The 21,112-nt window shown below is 38.6% G+C and overlaps 1 protein-coding gene across 2 annotated transcripts; it reads right to left on the bottom strand.

The window, feature by feature from the left end:
- Window positions 1-8,853: 8,853 nt before the first annotated feature.
- Window positions 8,854-19,335, bottom strand: SERPINB13 (serpin family B member 13). Of its 2 annotated transcripts, XM_009252446.4 has the most exons (7): window positions 19,171-19,335; window positions 18,224-18,310; window positions 15,530-15,658; window positions 15,034-15,151; window positions 13,506-13,648; window positions 12,820-12,975; window positions 8,854-11,066 (listed from the first exon to the last, which is right to left on the bottom strand). In XM_009252446.4, the coding sequence occupies exons 1-7, from the start codon at window positions 19,333-19,335 to the stop codon at window positions 10,662-10,664; spliced, it is 1,203 nt and encodes a 400-aa protein (XP_009250721.1). In that variant the 3' UTR covers window positions 8,854-10,661. The 2 variants fall into 2 exon arrangements, with proteins under 2 accessions (XP_009250721.1, XP_024091729.2); XM_024235961.3 differs by lacking the exons at window positions 15,034-15,151; window positions 15,530-15,658; window positions 18,224-18,310; window positions 19,171-19,335 and adding an exon at window positions 13,765-13,828.
- Between the last annotated feature and the right edge of the window lie 1,777 nt (window positions 19,336-21,112).

The raw sequence follows: 21,112 nt of genomic DNA, 5'->3' as shown, positions 1-21,112 counted from the left end.
TGACAACTAAATGCATAGTTATACCCTGTACTGTATCTTACTACAGAAAGAGAATATTGATTTTTTTAAATGGTAAAATTTAAAGCCTGGAGTTTAGCTAATAGTAATTTTACTGGTTTTTTATTACTGCATAACAAATTACAACAAATTTATTAGCTCACACCTGCATAGCTGTGTGCATTTATTAGCTCATCAGATGTCTGGGCACAGCATGATGGAGTTCTCTGTTCAGTGTCTTACAAAGCTGAAATTAGGGTATCAACCAAGCTGTGCTCCTTGCTGGAGGCTCTGAAGAAGAATACACTGCCAAGCTCATCTGAGTTGCTCCCCATATTCATTTTTTTTTGCTATTGCAGGAATGAGCTTCCCATTTCCTCGTTGGCTCTCAGCACAGCCTCTCTTAGCAGCTAGAGGCTGCTCTGAGTCTTGCCAGTGGCACCCTCATCTTCAAAGTTAGCATGAGAATGTCACTCTTGTCAAAACCCTCTCAGGCTTTGCATCTCCCTGACTTCCCTGACTCTCACCTCTTGACCAAGACTTAAAGGGCTCATAGGATTGGGTCAGGTCCACTCTAATAATTTCTCTATCTTAAGGTCAACTGATTGGGACCTTAATTACTTCTCCAAAATACCTTCACAACAACAGCCACGGGAGCATTTGATCGAATAACTAGTAGATGGTGTGCATAAATCAATGGCCTTGACTCTTAAGGGCCAGCTTAGCATTCTGCTTGCCATAGTGATGTGCCAATGTTGGTTTATTCTTGATAAATGCACTAAAATAATTAGCAGAAACTGAAACTGAGTGACTGGCATATGAAAACTCACTCTACTATCTTTGCAACTTTTCTGCAAATCTAAAATGACGCCAAATAAAAATTTATGTAAAGAACATTCTCTTTTAAAAACCTAGTTAAATACATCATCTCTTTCCTGCTGGGGCACAAACTGATAGAATTACTGCATTCAATTACTATAAACAATTATAGAGGAAGGAGGAGGTTGACGATGAAAAGGAGAAGGAAAAAGAAGCAGCAGCTAACATCTACTGAGAATTTTTTAAGTGCCAGGCATTTTCTTAAGCACTTTGTATAGACTATCTTATTTAATCTCAAAAACAACCCTACAAGGCATTACTTTATTGGGTGATCTCCCCATTTTACAGATGAAGAAATTATGATAGAGACGATTATATGGCTTGCTCAAAGTCACATTATTAAGTGGTGGTGGAGCTAGAAATCAAATTCAGGTAATCCGATTCCAGAGTCCTCATTTGGAAGCGTTTCCCCATCGGACCGCTCATGCGTATTCCACATGTTCCACAACACCAGCCATTCTGTCTTTCCTCAGAAGCTGATCACTTCCAAAGAATGTAACATGGGCAGTAGTTTATATCTGACCCAAATACTTCTGTAAATGTGATTATCACCATAGAAGCCAACACAACATTGCCCTAAATTGTCTTGCAAAAAAGAATGCTCAGAGCTCATTCTGATGTTTCTGTTTATTAATAAATACATTCTTATCCAAAGAATTTGACCAATTACAATAATGTGACCACTGAAATATTACCAACCTACCTTGAAGCAGATGTGAATTATACAATTCATAAACCATCTCTCAGATGTAAACAAGAAGCAAGAGATTCATTTGAAAACTATTACCAAAGAAGGCCGGGCACGATGGCTCAAGCCTGTAATCCCAGCACTTTGGGTGGCCGAGGCGGGTGGGTCACGAGGTGAAGAGATCAAGACCATCCTGGCCAACATGGTGAAACCTCGTCTCTACTAAAAATACAATAAATTAGCTGGGCGTGGTGGTGTGCGCCTGTAGTCCCAGCTACTCTGGAGGCTGAGGCAGGAGAATCACTTGAACCCGGGAGGCTGAGGTTGCAGTGAGCCGAGATTGTGCCACTGCACTCCAGCCTAGCAACAGAGAATCCATCTCCAAAAAAAAAAAAAAAGGGAAAGAAAAGAAAACTATTACCAAAGTTGAAAAAAAAATTTAAGGTTTAATTCTGAGATTTACTTTTCTTATTCTCCCTGTAATAGATGGTTTTCTATCTAGGCAAACTATAAGGCAAAATTTATATTCTCTAAAAATATGCTAGCTGTGCCATTGGCACCCACCCCCCATATATAAAACAAGTGAAAATCTTTTCAGTCAATTCCCCAAAATAACTAGGACTCCAGCCATCCCCCAGAAACAGATTCCAACCTGGCTGCTATTAATAAGTTTTCATCTAAACATGCTGTGTATTCCTCAGGCTTCTTCAGGTGCCCAGAATTGAAGCCTAGCTTTAACTGGCTTAACCAACTACAGACATTTGCTGGCTGGTAGAACTATGAAACAGGGTGGATCAGGTTTCCTGTGTGTGTGTGTGCGCGTGCACATATGTGTGTGTGTCTGTGGGTGGGGAAGATGAAATTCATCCCTTGGCACTGTTTCTCAATATTGGTTTCATCTTCTTCTACTGTATAAGGGAAACCTTCCTGCACTATGAGAACAGTATATGACTTCAGGAAATACCTAGATTACTTTATGTCATCTAGTAACCCCAAGGAAAGAGGGCTTCAGTCCCATCATGTTTATATGAAGTCCAAGGCCACATTCTCATCCCTTAGACAGACTACTGTGGTTGAACAGGGACAGCGATTGGCCAGGACTGAGCCACGTGACCAGTCAAGGTCCTTTGCAACTGATTAGCAACCTTACCAGATTAGTGCCAAGTGGCACCAAGAGAGGGTTTAAACAGCTGTTCCTCTGCTCTTTGCCAGATAGGATACTGCTCAACTATATCACCTGACTGTTTCCTGATGTCCTCCTTTTACCACTTATGAACATGCCCAGCTCCATTGTGGACACTTGTAAACCCAAAGAAAGAGACCTTGAATATTTGGTCAAGGGAGTGTGGAATGAAGGGGCCTCATATCTGTAGCTGGTGGGGAAAGCACTGATGAAGGCCCTGAACTGTACCTGTGGTTAGTAATACTCCTGCTGTATCTGTTTACCTGTTGGCCCATCCTTACTGCATTTTCATTCACTGCACTTGCTAAAGGCTTATTACTCACAACTTAGATGAATCACCTCCACTGCTTCATTTCTGCCTTTTTTAATAGACTGAGAAGGGGGTGGCCACCTAACTGGTCAGAAGCAGAAGAGCTGGTTTGGCCTTTTCATCCTAAGCCTGAGGTGTCTTGTCACAATAATCAGGGGTTTTATGAATGTAGGGCACTTAAATCCTCTTTGTTCCAGCTTTGAGCCTCATTCTCCAGTTCTTGAGCATCAGAGATGTCATTCAACAAAATGCCCATGAAAATTAATACTTCCCCACCTTTTAAATTCCCTTAAAACATTTTGTATTGAAGTTTTTTTATTATTTTAACTCCTTTTTGTTTAAATATCCTCTTTTGAATATCATTTTAAACACACAATCTTTTTTCACTTTTTCATTTTATATCTCTGTATACAACCTGATGTTTTGATATACATGTACATACTGAAATGGTTGCTGTAGTGAAGTAAATTAACATATATCTATCATCTCACATAGTTATCCTTTTTGTATGTGTGGAAAGAGCACCTAAAATCTACTATTTTCACAAAAATCTTATATATAATACATTATTATTAACCATCATCCTTGTCTTGTACGTTATAGCTCTAGACTCGTTCATCCTACATATCTTCAACTTTGGATCCTTTGACCTACATCTCTCTATTTTCTCTCCCTCTCCCTGCATCTCCCCAATCCCTGATAGTTACCATTTTATTCTCTTTCTCTTTGTATTTGACTTTTTTATATTTCACATTCAAGTGAGATCACACAGTACTTTTCTTTTTGTGTATTACATTTCACTTAGCATAATGTCCTCCAGCTTCATCCATAGCAGCTTCATCCATAACTTCTGGGTGTAGCCATGGCAAGGGTAAACCGATATGGCACACTGGTGGGCATGTCTTATGGAGAGGTGCTTCCAACTCTTCCGTTTTAGCTAGTCCTCAATTTGTCTGATGTCTGAACCCCACCGCCAGAGTTAAGTCTTGCCTGCTGAGTCATGTCCAGCCTCCTACCTCAGAAGTATGAAGCATAACTGGTGTTACTAACACCATCTTCAGAACAGTGATTAACCTTCAATATTGAGGAATAGAAAAAGTATAGAATTGGGTTTAGCTGTATATGTAACATTTCCTGTCTTTGAAAACAGAAATTGAAACAAATATGCAAAATATAATTGTCCGTTGAATCTGCTGATTATATTGTTTTCTATTTGTTTCTGTTTGCCTGAAATATTTATAGCTAAAAATAATTTTTAATTGTTACCAGGCAGAAGAAAATGTTTTAAATAAACAGCATATAAAAATATTCCAGAAATAATATTCAAGGAGCTGATGTTGTGAAATGTCAAAAGGAACTGAGAAGAGCAATTTTCATTATGCTAAAATACTGTAAGTAACATATGTGCATTAACTAGGGATTAGGCAGGAAAAAAGGACTCACACCAGGTATTGCAACAGAATGAATTTAATATGAGGAATTCATAAACAGGTGTTAGGGAACCCTGAAGCAACAAAACAAAGTAACTGTAGACAAGAATGACCACTCTAACAGTGAGGCAACGAACTGTAATGTTGGGAATATCAGAGCCTAGAAATTTGGTAGAGAATCTCTATGGATCTGGAACTCAGATTCTGGAGGAAAGGGCACCACATAGTTAATGTTGATGTATCTAAAAGGTCATAATAAGGTTAGGAGGTTAGGAGGACTAAAACCAAAACTACACTTTCAGGAGAGAAAAACCCTTGCTGGAATGAGGTTAGAGATAGAGTCAGGAGCAGGAAGAAAACAGACAGAATATAGCTGGGCATAGTGGCTCATGCCTGTAATCCTAGCACTTTGGAAGGCCGAGGTGGGCAGATCACTTGAGCCCAGAAGTTTGAGACCAGCCTGCATGACACAGTGAGACCTCATCTCTACAAAAAGTACAAAAATTAGCCAGGCATGGTGGCACACACTTGTAGTCCCAGTTTCTTAAGAGGCTGAGGCAGGAGGATCACTTAAGCCTGGGAGGTTGAGGCTGCAGTGAGCCAAGTTCATGCCACTGCACTTCAGCCTGGGCAACAGAACAAGACCCTGTCTCAAAAAAAAAAAAAAAAAAAGAAAGAAAAGAAAAGGAAAGAAAGAAAGTCTCTCCTCCTACCTTACAGTATCCCTCTACTGCCTTCTGAGATTTTAACAAGAGTACTCAGTTGGAACATAAAAAATGAGAACTGATGGCTTCAAGTTAGTTTTATTATTCAAAATAGTTTGGGAACTTCTTGGGGATTTTCTTAGAGCCATAGCTTAGAATTTGTACTATCCTCAGTGGAAACAAACTGAAGAATTTCATTTTCTGAAAATCAACAGTGATAACTCACAATCATTTTAGGATAAAAAATTGAATGATATAAACTAGAAAATAATGTTCACATGTTCTCTTAAAAAAGGTAAATTTAAAAATTTTGCCATCTTAAAAACCCTTTCAAAGAAGAGGTGGAGATATAAAAAAACAAACAAACTGATTACAAAAAAATACATTACAAAAATGAACAATGGCCACATGTGTGCATACAATCTTTGCTTTAAAATCAATGCATTGTTGGAAAGTTCTATAATATTAAGTCTTTAGAATAAAAAATGTCAGAAAAGCATGGAGAAAAACCAACAAATAGGAAGTTTACAAAATATAGGTACAATTTTAGATGAAATTATCTGGAAGGCAATTTTCCAAATTAATGCCAATGTAAACTGAATACTCAAAATAGTCAGAAGTTAAATAGAATTTTAAATGGACTCAACAAAACAAATATACATATTAATGAGCCAAAGAGAATATATGATCATTTATTTAGATGCACAATAGGCATTTTAAAAAAATCAATTCCCATTAACGTTAAAAAACACATGTATCATAAGTTCATGGATACTTTCAGAACTTAAGAGAACATTTATATACTCAGTCTGACAGCCCGCATTTTTTTTAATTTAATGGGGAAATACGAGAGGCAGTACCATTAATTCAGACTATAGACAAGAATGCCCACTATGTTTACTACTATTTACCATATTATTAGAGGTATTAGCCATGCAATCAAAGAAGAGGAAGAAAATAGAACCTTAGAATTAGGAAGAGATAAAAATCAATTTGAAAATTATATATACTATATTTGATATAGTGTGATATAATTAAATATCTGGAAAACACAAAATAACTGATGAAAACACTACACAAGCAATAAAATAATTTTATAAGACAATAGCTTATAAAACTACAATTACAACAATTAATAACCTTTATATATACAAACGAAAATTTGGAAAATGAAATGTAATTCATGATAGCAAAAAAAAATACCTAGGTATAAGCTTAATAAGAAAAATTCTTGTATTTATTGTCAACTGATTTTTAATAAAGATACGAAGACAATTCAATGCAGAAAGAATCATCTTTTTGAGAAATGGTTCTGTGAGTATGAAGAGACCACCTCTGGATTGGGAGAAAATATTTGCAAGTCATATATCTAATTAAAGGTTAGAAGAAACTATCATCAGAGCCTACAGACAGACAGCCTAAAGAATGAGAGAAAATTTTTGCAATCTATCGATCTGACAAAGGTCTAATATCCACAGCCTACACAGAACTTAAACAAATTTACAAGAAAAAAAAACCCATTAAAAAGTGAGCAAAGGACGTGAACAGACACTTCTCAAAAGAAGACATACAGGTGGCCAACAAACATGAAAGAAAGCTCAACGTCACTGATCATTAGAGAAATGCAAATCAAAACCACAATGAGATACCACCTCATGCCAGTCAGAATGGCTATTATTTAAAAGTCAAAAAACAACAGATGCTGGTAAAGTTGTGGAGAAAAAGGAACACTTTTACACTGTTGGAGGGAGTGTAAATTAGTTCAACCATTGTGGAAGACAGTGTGGCGATTCCTCGAAGACCTAGAGGCAGAAATACCATTTGACGTAGCAATCCCATTACTGGGTATATACCCAAAAAAATATGTCATTCCATTATAAAGATAAATGAACATATATGTTCATTGCTGCACTATTCACAATAGCAAAGACATGAAATCCACCTAAATATCCATCAATGATAAACTGGATAAAGAAAATGTGGTACATACACACCATAGAATACTATGCAGCCATTAAAAGGAACAAGATCATGTCCTTTGCAGGGATGTGGATGTATCTGGAAGCTGTTATCCTCAGCAAACTAATGCAGGAACAGAAAACCAAATACCACATGTTCTCACTTCTAACAGGGAGAAAGAATAGCTAATGGATGCTGGGCTCAGTGTCTAGGTTATAGGATGGTCTGTGTGGTAAACCACCATGGCACATGCTTTACCTATGTAACAAACCTGCACAGCCTGCACATGTATCCCTGAACTTAAAATAGAAGTTGAAGGAAAAAAAAGGTTAATATCCAAAATATAAAAATAACAAACAATAACAAGAAAACAAAAAACTCAATTTTAAAAATGGGCAAGGAACCTGTACAGACATTTCTCAAAAGAAGACATACAAAATGGCCAACAGATATGGTAAAAAATGCTCAACATGACTAATCATTAGGGAAATATTCTCAGATTTGATACCAAAGGCCTGAACCTTAGAAGATATTAATAGGCTGGGTGTAGTGGCTCACACCTGTTATCTCAGCACTTTGGGAGGCCGAGGTGGGCGGATCACGAGGTCAGGAGATCGAGACCATCCTGGCCAACATGGTGAAACCCCATCTATGCTAAAAAAAAAAAAAAAAAAAAAATACAAAAAAACAAAAATTATCTGGGCTTGGTGGCACATGCCTGTAATCCCAGCTACTCGGGAGGCTGAGGCAGGAGAATCACTTGAACCAAGGACTCAGAGGTTGCAGTGAGCAAAGGTCACGCCACTGCATTCCAGCCTAGCGACAGAGATTGACCCGTCTCAAAAAAAAAAAAAGGAAAAAGATATTAATGATAAGCTGAACTCCAATCACCCTATGAAAGATCCCACAAAACTATTGAGATACTAATTCACATTCACTAGGATAGCAAAAATCTAAAAAGACTAGAATAAGTTTTAGCTAAGATGTAGAGCATTGGAACCCTCATGCATTGCTGTGGTATTGTAATATGGTACAGCTGATTTGGAAAACAATTTAGTATTTCCTCAAAATGATAAACACAAAGGTACTAGTAATACATGATCCAGCAATTCCATTCCTAGGTATATACCCAAAAGAAATGAAGATATATATCCACACAAAAACTTGTTCCACACAAAATGTTCATAGTAACATTATTCATAAGAGCCAAAAAGTCAAATACAAATGTTTGTTAACTAATGAATGAATAAACAAAGTCTAACATATCCATACAATGGAATGTTACTTAGCCAAAAATGGAATGAAGTATTGATTCACACTACAAATTGAATGTAACTTAAAATTGTTAGACAAAGTGAAAGAATCATGTTTCAAAAGGCCACATGTTATATGATGCCATTTGTATGAAATGTCCAGAATGGGCAAGTTCATAGAGACAGATAATAGAATATTAATTTCTATGAGTTGGGGAAGAGAGGAATGGGGAGTGATTGTTAATGAGTATAGGATTTCTTTTGGGGTGTTATAAATGTTCTAAAATTAGACAGTGGAGGTGTCTACACAACTCTGTGAAATACACTAAAACCAATGAATTGTACTTTAAATATGCAGATTTTATGGTATTAAATTATATCTTTTAAAAATTATTATATATGTTCTAAAAAGACTAATAACAAAATTAAAAGAAACCACAGACTATGAGGAAATGTCCACGTATCATATATTTGATAAATTAAGGACTTGTAAGCCAGAGTTTATTAAGAACTCTTTTAACTCAATAAAATGAGAAGACAAGACAAACAACCCAAATTAAAAATGAGCAAATGATTTGTATACATTTCACCAAACAAAGTCAAACGAATGGCCAATAAGCACATAAAAAAATGCTCAACCTAATTAGATATTAGGGAAATGCAAATTAAAACCACCATGAGATGCCACTTTGTACCTACAAAAATGGCTGTAATCATAAAGACACAATCCTGGATGTTGGTGAGGATTTGAAGACACTAGTTTCAAACATTCCTGGTGGGAATATAAAATGTCACGTTGGAAAACAGTTTGACAGTTTCTTACAAAGCTAACTATTGATTCGTCATATGGCCCAGCAATTTCTCGCCTAGGAATCTCCCCAACAGAAATGAAAACATATGTGAACACAAAGATCTTTATTTACATGTTCAGAACAACATTATTCCTAACAGCCAAGAAGCGGAAACAATCCAAATGTCCCTCAACTGGTGAACCTAGAAATAAAATAGGTCTTTTCCATGCAATGGAATAGCATTCGGCAATAAAAAATTAAGTATCAATACATACTACAACAGATGAACCTCAAGAACATCATGCTAAGTGCAAGATGCCAGACACAAAATACTATATGTAGTATGATTCCATTTATATAAGATGTAGAAAGAAAACAACTCAGTGGCGCCTAGGATTGGGAATATTAATAGATATGAGGAAACTTCTTAGGGTCATGGAAATATTCTAAAACTGGATTGTGGTGATGCATAACTCTAGAAATTTACTAAAAGTCAATGAATTATAAAATTACAGTGTGTACATTTTACGGCATGTAAATTGTAGATTGACAAAGCTGTTAAAAATAAGCCAGTTATGTGATCTTGTTAAAAACTGGAGGAAAAAAGTGAAACAAGCCAATAATTAAGAGCATTAGGTATAGATTCAGAGGTTTTCAAAAAGCATCTTCAGAAAATATCATTTGGTAATACTCCTACCTCACTCAAAAAAAAAAAACAGAAAAATGTAAATGGAGGAAAAAAAAGGAAACTTTTCTAAAAGTTATTCCAAATATTTACCTTACGAAGTCTAAAAAGGTGATAGAGGAGGAATACTGATCAACTACATCATTTATCTTCTCAAATACCACATTTATTACACAATATCAAAATGCTTATGCATCTAACAATGGATAATGTTAGAATGGAAGGTGAAAATACGGGCATCCTCTCCATCTGGTATATTGTTTTATTTTGTCCTGGCATTTGAGTTTTAATTTATGTTTTGCTACTGTATTCCCAAATTCTCTTTCCTATGTGCTATTTGCCACAATATCTGTTGGGGAATAGTAACATGAGCTGAGTAAACTATTGTTTTATTTTACTTGTGTATTATAACATGTCAAAATACTAGAATTAGAGAGACCCCCCAAAATTACTAGTTCATACTCTTTACTGGAGAGACTTTCTCTCCTTTCGTGTGCACAAAACTACAAGATACCGATTTACTTTCAAAGGAAAACAAGGGGAGATTATCAGTGAGGTTTGGTTGGACTCACCTTACTCATGGCACAAAGAAAAGGACATTTCACTTTCAAGGATGATTATAAACACACACACTATTGGAGTCATTAAATCATTGATTTGATGGCCAACACTGGAAATGCAAGTGAGACAACATTTAAAAGAATGGACGATTTTCATAATCGTATGAGTAACACTGGTAGTTGTTTTTTGCTAAAAGCAGCAATGCCATGGCAAGGATCATCTTAAGGAGAAGAAAATCTGCCGAAGAAGAGGATGCTGTTGGATTCATTGTGCCTGATGAAGAACAGGAAGGGATGATTGCAGTGAACATTTTCATGACCTGGGGCAGATGTGACAGTAAAGCCTATGCCGGTGGCAGCTGCAGCCTCGGTGCCTTCCTCAGTTACCGCCACAAAAGAACTGTGCAGGAATTTCTGGGCATGCAACCCGGAGCCTGACGACATTCCCGAGTAGTCGGCTTTGTGCTCACTGAAGGCATCGCCCATCCCCATGGCAGCCAGGACCGCCTCTAGATCGTAACTGTCCTCCACCTCAAACCGGGGCAAGTGCAGATTCACCCTTCTTTCTTCCATATGCCCTGGATTAGTCCACTCTACCAATTTCTCAGGACTTATTTTATCTATTATCTATTTTCAAAAAAAGAAGAGTAGAATGGTATGATTATCAATCAAAAATCTGAAACAGTGTAACACTGATTTGTATCAGTCAGAAGTTATTAATTTTAGTAATATTAAAAGTGGAAATTTTATTTCACTAGATTGTTGTCTTTATACTGCAGGCGGTTGTCTTATATTTCTCTGTTTAAATTATCTGTGTATATGTGGAAATCCAATAGCATTGAATACATTTTTAAAGATTAAACATAAGTCATTTCTTATTTTATCAACCTAGTATATATTTCATTTTAACTACCTCCCCTAGTCTTTGAATGCATATGTATTTACATAGTTGCAATCACAGTGCATGTCCATTTTATTTGATAAAAAGTAAACTTTTTCACACTATTGCATATCTCTCCTATCTTCAAACAGCTAGATAATATTCTTATGAAGTTGATAAATTTTTCCCAATATTTAGCTATTCATTCACTTTACAAACATTTAGTCTGTATCAGGCATTGTGATAGACTTGATAGTTACTAAGGATACAAAAATAATAATTACGATTAATTTCAAACTGGGCATTCCAGTCTATTTAATACCGAAATAACTGATTTGACTCAGAAAGGCAATTTGTTTCTTCTGCATTATTTCTTTAGAGTAATTCCCACAACTGGGGTTTTTGAATCAGAAATACTCTTAAAGCTCTCAGACATATTGCCATTTTGCTGTCCCAAAATATTTTCCAACTTCAAATGCTACTAGCAATATTTCACAGAAGTAGCACAGCATCTGGTAGTGTAAGAAGACAGCAGTTATCATTTGTTGAGTGCTTTCTATGTCCTAGACCCCTTCTAGGCTACGTTTCTCTAATCATTCCAACACTGCTGCACATTAAGCACCATGGAGCCCTCTTCAGAGATGGGAAAATATTGAAGTTCAAGGAAGTTAAGAAGCTTCAAGGGTCAGAAAGCCACTAGAGAAACAGGGATTTGAAACAAAACTCTCCTGATTTTCAAAATACAGGACACTAGCCACAATTTATTTATTTATTTATTTTATTTTGAGACAGAGTCTCGCTCTGTCACGCAGGCTGGAGTGCAGTGGCACAATCTCGGCTCACTGCAAGCTCCGCCTCCCAGGTTCATGCCATTCTCCCACCTCAGCCTCCCGAGTAGCTGGGACTACAGGCGGCCGCCACCTCGCCCGGCTAATTTTTTGTATTTTTAGTAGAGACGGGGTTTCACCGTGTTAGCCAGGATGGTCTCGATCTCCTGACCTCGTGATCCACCCGTCTTGGCCTCCCAAAGTGCTGGGATTACAGGCATGAGCCACCGCACCCGGCCCTCACATAATTTTTTTAACCACAAAATGGGTGACACTAAATCAGTGGTGTAAGGGTGTAAGACAGAAATTCAAAAGCTCCAAGAGCCTACTGAACAGTGTGCAGAATTGGTTGTATATATGCATGTGTGATTTTTTTTTTTCCAGGAAAGGGGTCCATAGATATCAACCGTTTCTCAGAATGGTGGGTGATCTTTAGGACTCCCATGTAATCTTAAATGTTCATTTTAGTTCATCCCAAACATTATAGGATTAGTTGTTCTCAATAAACCTGACCCATACTATTTAATGTTCCCCAGTACACATCCATCTGTAGCTGCTGGAGAGTGAGAAACACTTTCTATTTGACACTGCTGGCCACCAGCTCCTATTCAGAAGCCCTGAGACAAAAAGCCTCAGGAAATGAAAGCAAGAATAAGGAGATGTAAGCATTTACCTTCTCCAGGCCATCGATGTCGTTGGGCAGAAGCACAAACATGCTTAGGTCATTGTTTTTATATGGAATCCCTAGAATTTTGGCCTGCAAGTCCTCCAGGAAAGTGAAGCTAAAGGAATGGCTCTGTGTCATCATCTGTACAGATTTACTTGTGTTCTGCAACAAATTAACAGAGCACACAATATCAAAGGACATAAGACCAAAGGCATTAAGGCAACCAAGTTAGTTCATCAAAATAATTCACTCAATCTAAAATAAAACCCAATATCAGAGTCTCAGAATGAGTATCTACTATTACCAGTGTGCATTTGCTCAAATATGACTTTAGATTTTTTGGGGGGAGTGGGGGATGGAGTCTCACTCTGTCGCCAGGCTGGAGTGCAGTGGCGTAATCTTGGCTCACTGCAACTTCTGCCTCCTGGGTTCAAGCAATTGTCCTGCCTCAGCCTCCCAAGTAGCTGGGACTACCGGCGTGCGCCACCACACCCAGCTAATTTTTATATTTTTAGTAGATACAGGGTTTCACCATGTTGGCAAGGATAGTCTCGATCCCTTGATCTCGTGATCCACCCACCTCGGCCTCCCAAAGTGCTGGGATTACAAGTGTCAGCCACCATGCCCAGCCATAACTTTAGACTTTACATTCCATGTGTAAGCACATCACAAAAATAAATTAAGGGCCATACCTTATTCATCCAAAATTTCTCTTCCTTAGTATTTTCTTTCTTAAACTCCCTGTCCCATTGCCCTTTAAAATAAACTGTGTTCACCAGCACCAGCTTGGTAGAGCTGCTAATGGAGCCATCTGGGAACAAGTCCTTGATTTTTTCTGCGAATGAAGAAACAGAAAAAGGTTGGCCCATCTTCCAAATGACAAGTAATAAGTATGACAGATATGATGCAGATGGACTTGACTAATCATTAAAAACCCAGCCAGGTCAGCACCTGAGGGCCTTGCTGACAAAGGGTTCGCTGGCAGAATCGACGGGGAGGCTCTCATTTTGCCCATCGCCTATTTATCCCACTGGATAAATTGAGATTCATGGTTAAGAGTCCAGACTCTGGGGTCAGATGCCTCTGTTAGCATCCAGTTTGCCTCTTATCAGCTGAGGAATCTTGGGTAAGTTATTTAAACTCTCTGTGCCTCAGTTTCCACATCTGTAAAATAGGAATAAAATCTGCCTCATAGGGTTGTTGAAAGGAGCAAATGATTTAACACATGTAAAGCTCTTAGAACACCATCTCACACATAATAAGCACTCTGCGTTAGCTGTTATGCTTACCATTCAATATAGTTACCACCTGAGATTGAGGGATTACTTATTATATTGGAGAAGGAGTTGATATTTTTGTCTCTGAGTTCAGCCCATCCCACAATAAATTCTAAAAAATACTGTTCAACCAACTTTTTGAAAGATCCTATTTTTTCTGCTTCTTTTATTTCCTTTCTTCAGACCAAGCATGAGAGGAAAAAAAAAAAAAACACATTCTGAATAACAAAGGTCTCTCTGATAATTGGTATAAAAATGGAATCTGAAACTCTAACACTAAAGTATCAGCTATTGCTCCCCAAGGTGAATTTGCACACTAACATTTCTCTGTGGATTTCTCATACCAGGGGATGAGAAAGGAAGAATGCGATAAGAAACTTGTTAAATCCTCTGCTGTGGGGAGAGCTGTAGGTTGTCATTATCCCTGCACGATGCTTAAGTGAAGATGAAGACTAGGTGGCCCCAGCTGTGGATGGGAACGACAAGTCTTGATGGGAGAGCTGCGTGTTTCTCATTTAACAGACAGAGAAAAACTCAGGAAGAAAGGCTCTGATATAAAGGAAATAATGTAAACCCGAGACAGCCATCATCCCATTTTCAGGACCCCCAAGATATTGTGATCCATGGCTATGTGTAAACAGTTCTCCAGCAAGCGTTTCCATGCGTTTGGCTTCATGCAGTCCCCCCACTGGCTCCCCTTGGCCGCTCCACATTTGCTGAAATTGCTCCACCATCTGCAGTGCCCTCCCTACCTCCCAGGCCCAGGCTTGCCCTTCCAACCCTGCAAAACCTATCTCAAGTCCCTTCCCAAAGCTTGTGCACTGCATGGCACCTCACACAGTGACAAGTCCAGGGCTTCATTCACAGCAGGTTGTCAAGGAGTGTTTTTTGTTTGTTTGTTTGTTTTTGTTTTTTTGCAATGAATGACCCACCCATACTCTACCATTTGTTTTGCTTTCAACCCAGGAATTAATCTTCTTTCGACTTTCATCTGCTGCGTTTACAAAATCAACAGGTTCCAGAGATGCATGATAATATTTTTCAACATAATCTAAGTATTTCTTTAGGAGAAACAAGGAAGGAATAAAAAGAGGTTAAAAACTCAATTTATCAATTGCCAACATCTCTAAATAAATTTATGTATACATTAGGATGACTAATACAGTAAGAGAAATTTTAAGGCCCTGGGCATCTCACATTGAGTTCCTGCATGCATATTTTTATGCAGCTATTCTGGAGATGAGGCAAAAATCAGGTTCAGATTGCCAGGACTAAAAAGAAGCTCCCTGCAGTTCTGAATATCTGTAGATCAGGATGGAAAAGCACCACAGGGATGTGGCCAGAGCCAGGCAGCACGACTTCAGGACCCACAGTCCTACTAGGGCCATTTGGCCATTCCAGAATACCACTCACAGATATGGTAGGCACAGCAAACTTACTTGAAGGAAGAGGTATGTTTTTTCTCCAAACAGCCTGTTGGTTATGTTCAGTTCATAATCATTAGTGAGTTTGCTTATTTCAGTCAAAAACTTTTGGAATTGTTGATGTACTGCTTCTGTGTTCTCAATCTTGAAAATTAAAACAAAATCTCAACATGTTATCTTGGCAAAAGCAAGCCCAGATTCTCCCCTAAGAGGATGAGGCTGCTGGGTCTCTCCCTCAGTTTGTCAGCCTCAAGGGTGATCCCTGTGTTTGATGTGGCCCCTGGATATCAGGTAGCCTTTACCCAAGTCATATGATAATGTCAGTTATGACCAATCTCAGCTCCAGACAGAAGCCTTCTCTGCCAGCCCAACACCACAGATCTTGCGTTTATAACTCAAGTTGTGGGGTTTTTTAGTCTCAAATAAAAGTGCTCACTAAATGTTCAATAAGCTTGTTTTTAGCTCCCCACAAGATTCTAAGCATCTAAGGAAAGTAAATGATTTCCCCGGACAATTCTTATCTATTGAAGTTTGTAAATTTTTCCAGATAGTGAATAAGAAGAATGACTCCTAATGGTATGAGTCACTACACATTGGGCTGAAGTGAGATTTATCCTTGTCTCCAGGGGAAAAAAAACTTTTCTGAATATTTTATGTAGGACCCATCAGTTTTCTGATTGAAGGTTTCATATTCTATGTTACCTTAACAACATATCTAGAATGTCATTATTTCAACATATAAATACAATAAATATTAATTATATATTAATATATAAGATAAATATTTCAGCAAAAATAATATATTAAAATTAATATTTTGTATTCTTTTCTCATACTAAGTTCTTAAAATATAATATGCATTTTATACCTATAGCACATCTCGATTCAAACTAGATATATTTCAAGTGTTCAATAGCCACTTGAGTAGCTACTATACTGGATATCTTGGGACTAGATAAACTCTCACCCAGGCAAATTAGGAGGCTTGTATTAAAAAGGCCATTTTTGCATTGTTTGTAGAAGGAAGGAAAGAAAGAAAAAAGGAAGGAAGGAGGGAAGGAAGGAAGGCAGGAAGGCAGGCAGACAGGCCCCATCAACAGAATAAATGAGGAAATAGCTATAAAAATGAATCAAATAGGGCTATAAGTATCCCCTTAAAATAGATGAATCTTATAAACACAATGCTAAGCCAAAAATAATCAAGTTCCAAAGAATAATGACAAAAATATATGGTATGTAATGAAATAATAAATACGTGGGAATAATGAACACCTAATCCACAATAGTGGGACTTCCTCTCTCAGGAGAGGATGGGAGTGTGCTCAAGGAAGGTGTTATACATCAGCCTAAGGGGCATCAGCTGATTTGGTAATGGTTTATTTCGTACACTGAAAAGAGGGGTTAAAGTGTGTTTATCGCATTTTTCCTTATACCTTTTCTACATATGTCTTGAGATTTTATCAGCATTTTTTAAAAGCAAGATGGAGAATACTCTGAATTTACATAATAATCAAATGGGTACATGCCAAGCCAGTCTCTGGACAAATTATTAAATGAGGAGATTGGAGTAGATGACCTCTAAGATGTATTCCAGTCCTAATATCTTTTCAGTCAGTAATTCTATTCTCTCCATACCTCTGTGGCTCCCAGGAAAATTCTGGGGAATGAGCAAAACTGCTAGACAGTGTGTATGTGTAAGCTGTGCCTTACACAACGCTGAAATTCAGTTCCCACCCCAGTCATCTAGCCTTTCACATAGGAGTAGGGCAACTATCCAAAAGAATCAGCTGTTTTCTAATTTGCACAAAGGTTCTACCTGGGCTATCATGGCTGAGAAAGAATGTGCTCTGAAGACAACTGCACTCCTCAATTGAGGGGACATTGCAGTGTTCATATGACCCCAGTTGGTTGCGCAAACCCTGAAAGGAAGCCTGACTCTCCACAGGTGCAACTGAGCCACCCACACGACCTAGCCTTTTGGGGTTGTGAAATGAGCAGCTCATATTGCTGGGTGATCTGAGCCATGGTTTTATGAGGGTCTGGAATTGCACTATGACTACTGTCAGAGCAGCTGTGCCCTTCCTGAGAGTGCTGACATCTGATCCTAGCCCCAACCTAATAGGCTTATTCCTTTCCCATGTTTGAGTAGACTCTCCTTTGGGTGGGGAATACAGGAACACTGGAGCTGGAAAAGACCTCAGGAAGTCACTGGGCCTGTACTAATTTTTTAAATACAACATCAGCATAGGGTTAAAAATATGAGTGGAGTTTAGCAATAATATCACCTACTGCTACTACCACCACCACCACTGGCTCAGTTACCAGATGCCCCTACTGGGCGCTTTACAGAGGCTGAAAGAAGATAAATAACTTGCCCAAAGTAGCATCGTTCTTAAGCTACTTGAGCCAGGACTTGAACCTAAGTCTGTTTAACTCCAAAACCCATCCACTCTGCTATAGGAACTTTTCAGTCTATTAGCCCTTACCAGTTCTATCATAGAGGTATTGTCCATTACACCTAAGGTCTCTTCTCAATACTAAGGGGTTATTATGATTGTATAATCCTTTCAACAATATTTGTCTACAGTGATTATTATTGCTTAATAATAAAGCAACAATATTGCTTTCATGCCTTTCTCAGTCCTTTTCCCCAGAGACTCCACACCTAAAATGCAACTCTACTGAAGTTTGTAAAACACATCTCCCCACGTCTTTTCCTTCAGCCTTTATTCTTACCACCTCTTTTTCTTCATCCTTTATTCTTGAGCTCTTCATGTCTTTTTCAGAGTGAAACACCTGGAAGAGATAGAAAATATTACTGTGGTGCTCAGAGAAGAGAAAACCTCACACAGAATCAGTCAGGGGAGAGTGGACGCTTGGGAAAGAAACCTCGGTGGTATATGAGGTGACATTCTCTCCTTGCAAAATCATGAAAAGGTCTGTGTTTACCTCTGATTTTTCTTTTGCTTTCTTTCTTTTTTTTTTTTTTTTTTTTTTTCTGTAATGGAGTTTCACTCTTTTGCCCAGGCTGGAGTGAAGTGACATGATCTTGGGTCACTGAAACCTCTGTCTCCTGGGTTCAAGCAATTCTTCTGCCTCAGCCTCCCGAGTAGCTGGGATTATAAACACCTGCCACCACACCCAGCTAAGCTCATGCCTGTAATCCCAGCACATTGGGAGGCCAAGGTGTGTGGATCACCTGAGGTCAGGAGTTCGAAACTAGCCTTGCCAACATGTTGAAACCCCGTCTCTACTAAAAATACCTCTGATTTTTTTCTAAGGATCTTGTGTTGGCTGACGTGTTCCTGTGTTCATCTTGGATGTGTCATTTTTACCCATGTGGGGATTACGTCACTTTTTCCATAAGTACTTTTCATAATCTGTCTTAATTATGAGTGCAATGGCTTTGGACAAGGTCACTCAACCAGTCCCTACTCAAAAAAATTTCAAGCATCTGGGAGCAGGTGGGGAGATGGTATTTGGAAAGGGAAGAGGGCTTTCCTGATAGACCTGAAATTGCTCCCTGTCTTGAAAGTCTTTGTTTCATGGTCCACAGGTCAGGATGAGCATATTTTTAAGATAATGCAAGACGGCTGACCAACCCCCCAAATGAATTTGTGCATAGAAAACAAGGAAGCCCCCCGACTGTGCCCAACCTCCTCCAACTGGGAAGCAGTGGCTCCTCGGGTCCCCAGGAGGAGCATGCCAATGGCAGTCAAGATGCCCACAGGGGAAAAGAAGATGTTGCCATCATTTGTTTTCTTCAGCTCTTTGAAAAGATCAAACCCAAGTCGAGTGCTGACAGCGCCGAGTGAATCCATGATGATTTTAGCGAGATCTAGAACAGCAAGAACAACAATCAAAACTGAACATTTGAATTACTCTGTGTCAGGGGAATCCTTCCTGCTTCTATTCCTCTTCTTGCATCCATCCGGAATATAGTCATTTCCACCCTCTTGGTGAAAGGTCGCTGCTGCCTGCTTCTCCCGTCCTCTCTTGGCCTTCTCTTGCCGGGAGACATCCATCAATCTGCTGGAGTCTTCCATCATCCGGTGGTGCTCAGTTCTTATTTCCCCGGGGAGCAGGGTTAATGTTTTAATGGCTTTATTCTCTTGTTCTCTGTCTGAACCTGCCTGTCTCTCCCTCTCCACAGCCTCCTCTTCATGGAAGCTTCCCCAGGTAGACCCAGCCCTTGTCCAGGCAACACCAGTTTGTCCAGATGTGGGGCCCATGATAAGGCAGTGGGGTAGACACAAGAATCTCCATGGGCCTCAAGTTCAAGCAGTGCTCTCAGATCCAACCTTAGCAATAATAAAGCCAACACTTGAATCCTTATCTGATACTATTTCTCAGTTGATTCAAAATTCAGCCCAGAGAGTGACAGGATTGATTACATCTCTTAAACCCCTTTCCCTAACTGCATACAAACTTGACTCTGGGCTGAATTTTTCTGAAGCAGAAACCACATATCTCTGGTCATGAATTATTAGGTGGAGATGAAAGGGTTTTCTTTTTTTATACTTTTCTGTATTGTTTTAGGCTTGTGCATGAGCTTGCATTACTTTTGTCATTTCACAAAAATAATTTTTAAAGAGCAATTAATATTTGCCAAAAATAAACAGGTAGAATTGTTTTTATGTTTGCTTCATTACCAAATACTTTATAACTAGTAAGGAAAGGCTTTAGGAGGAATCCTAAAACAAGAATACGATTAACGAAAAATAAAGTTTTTTAAAGCCCACATACTTTGGGGCCTTTTGCCCTTAAGGGCTCATGCCTGCTAAGGCATCCCACATCTGATATCAAAGCTTCAGTTTCAACCTCGGGTTTCCTTGCAGAGATCCTTTACAGGTTAACTCAGAAATAAAATGGATTAATTTACTGTCAAAGAAGATACATTGTCATGGCCATGTAGGAACTGAATTAAATAAAACTACCTCCAGAAAGTCTACGCACAATAAAAGTAATTCTTTCAAACAACAAACATCATTGTTCTCAAAATACAGAGGTCTTAAATTGGAGCCAAAATAAGAACTTACCTCGGGTTTTTGGAGAGACGGTGGTGGCTGGGCAACGAACTAGGAAGCCTAAGTCAATTAAGTAGCTGGGATCCTTAATTTATAGTTCTCCACATCTGCTTCAGCAGTGGTTTTCCACCTTGTGTGCACCTTGAAATCTCCTCGGAACTTTAAAAAAAATCTATGCCCAAGCCCCACCCCAGACCAACTGAGTCAGCATCTCTCGAGTGGAAACCAGGCATGAGAATTTTTATCACCCCAGGTGATTACAATGTACAGCCAACGCTGGGAACCAAAGGTATATAGCCTGATGAAGACATACATTAAATGCATACTTTACTTACCACAGATGGACAGAGCTGTGTCCTGACAAGTCATTCTCTGTAACAGAGTTATTTTTGCATTTGCATTATTTAGGAGTGCCAAATGCCAGGAAGAAAATGAAAGAAAACTATCTTGCTACAAAAGAACAAGAAAAAGGAACAAGAGAAGTTTGGGTAGGCAGCCACACACAAGCGAGCATGCACGCACACACACACACACACACACACCCCTATTAGTCTCAAGTATTCCATCCATT

Source organism: Pongo abelii, chromosome 17, assembly GCF_028885655.2.
Source record: "Pongo abelii isolate AG06213 chromosome 17, NHGRI_mPonAbe1-v2.0_pri, whole genome shotgun sequence".
Taxonomy (NCBI): domain Eukaryota; kingdom Metazoa; phylum Chordata; class Mammalia; order Primates; family Hominidae; genus Pongo; species Pongo abelii.
This window is presented reverse-complemented; position numbering and strand designations above follow the sequence as displayed.

Bases quoted from the DNA above. Each gene is read 5' to 3' on its own strand.
- SERPINB13 (XM_009252446.4), bottom strand. From the start codon at position 19,335: ATGGATTCACTCGGCGCTGTCAGCACTCGACTTGGGTTTGATCTTTTC. The intron at 15,659-18,223 runs GTGGGGAGATGT...TTAATTTTCAAG, and splicing joins TAAAGGCTGAAGGAAAAGAC to ATTGAGAACACAGAAGCAGT. The intron at 11,067-12,819 runs GTAAATGCTTAC...TTTTGAAAATAG, and splicing joins ACATCGATGGCCTGGAGAAG to ATAATAGATAAAATAAGTCC.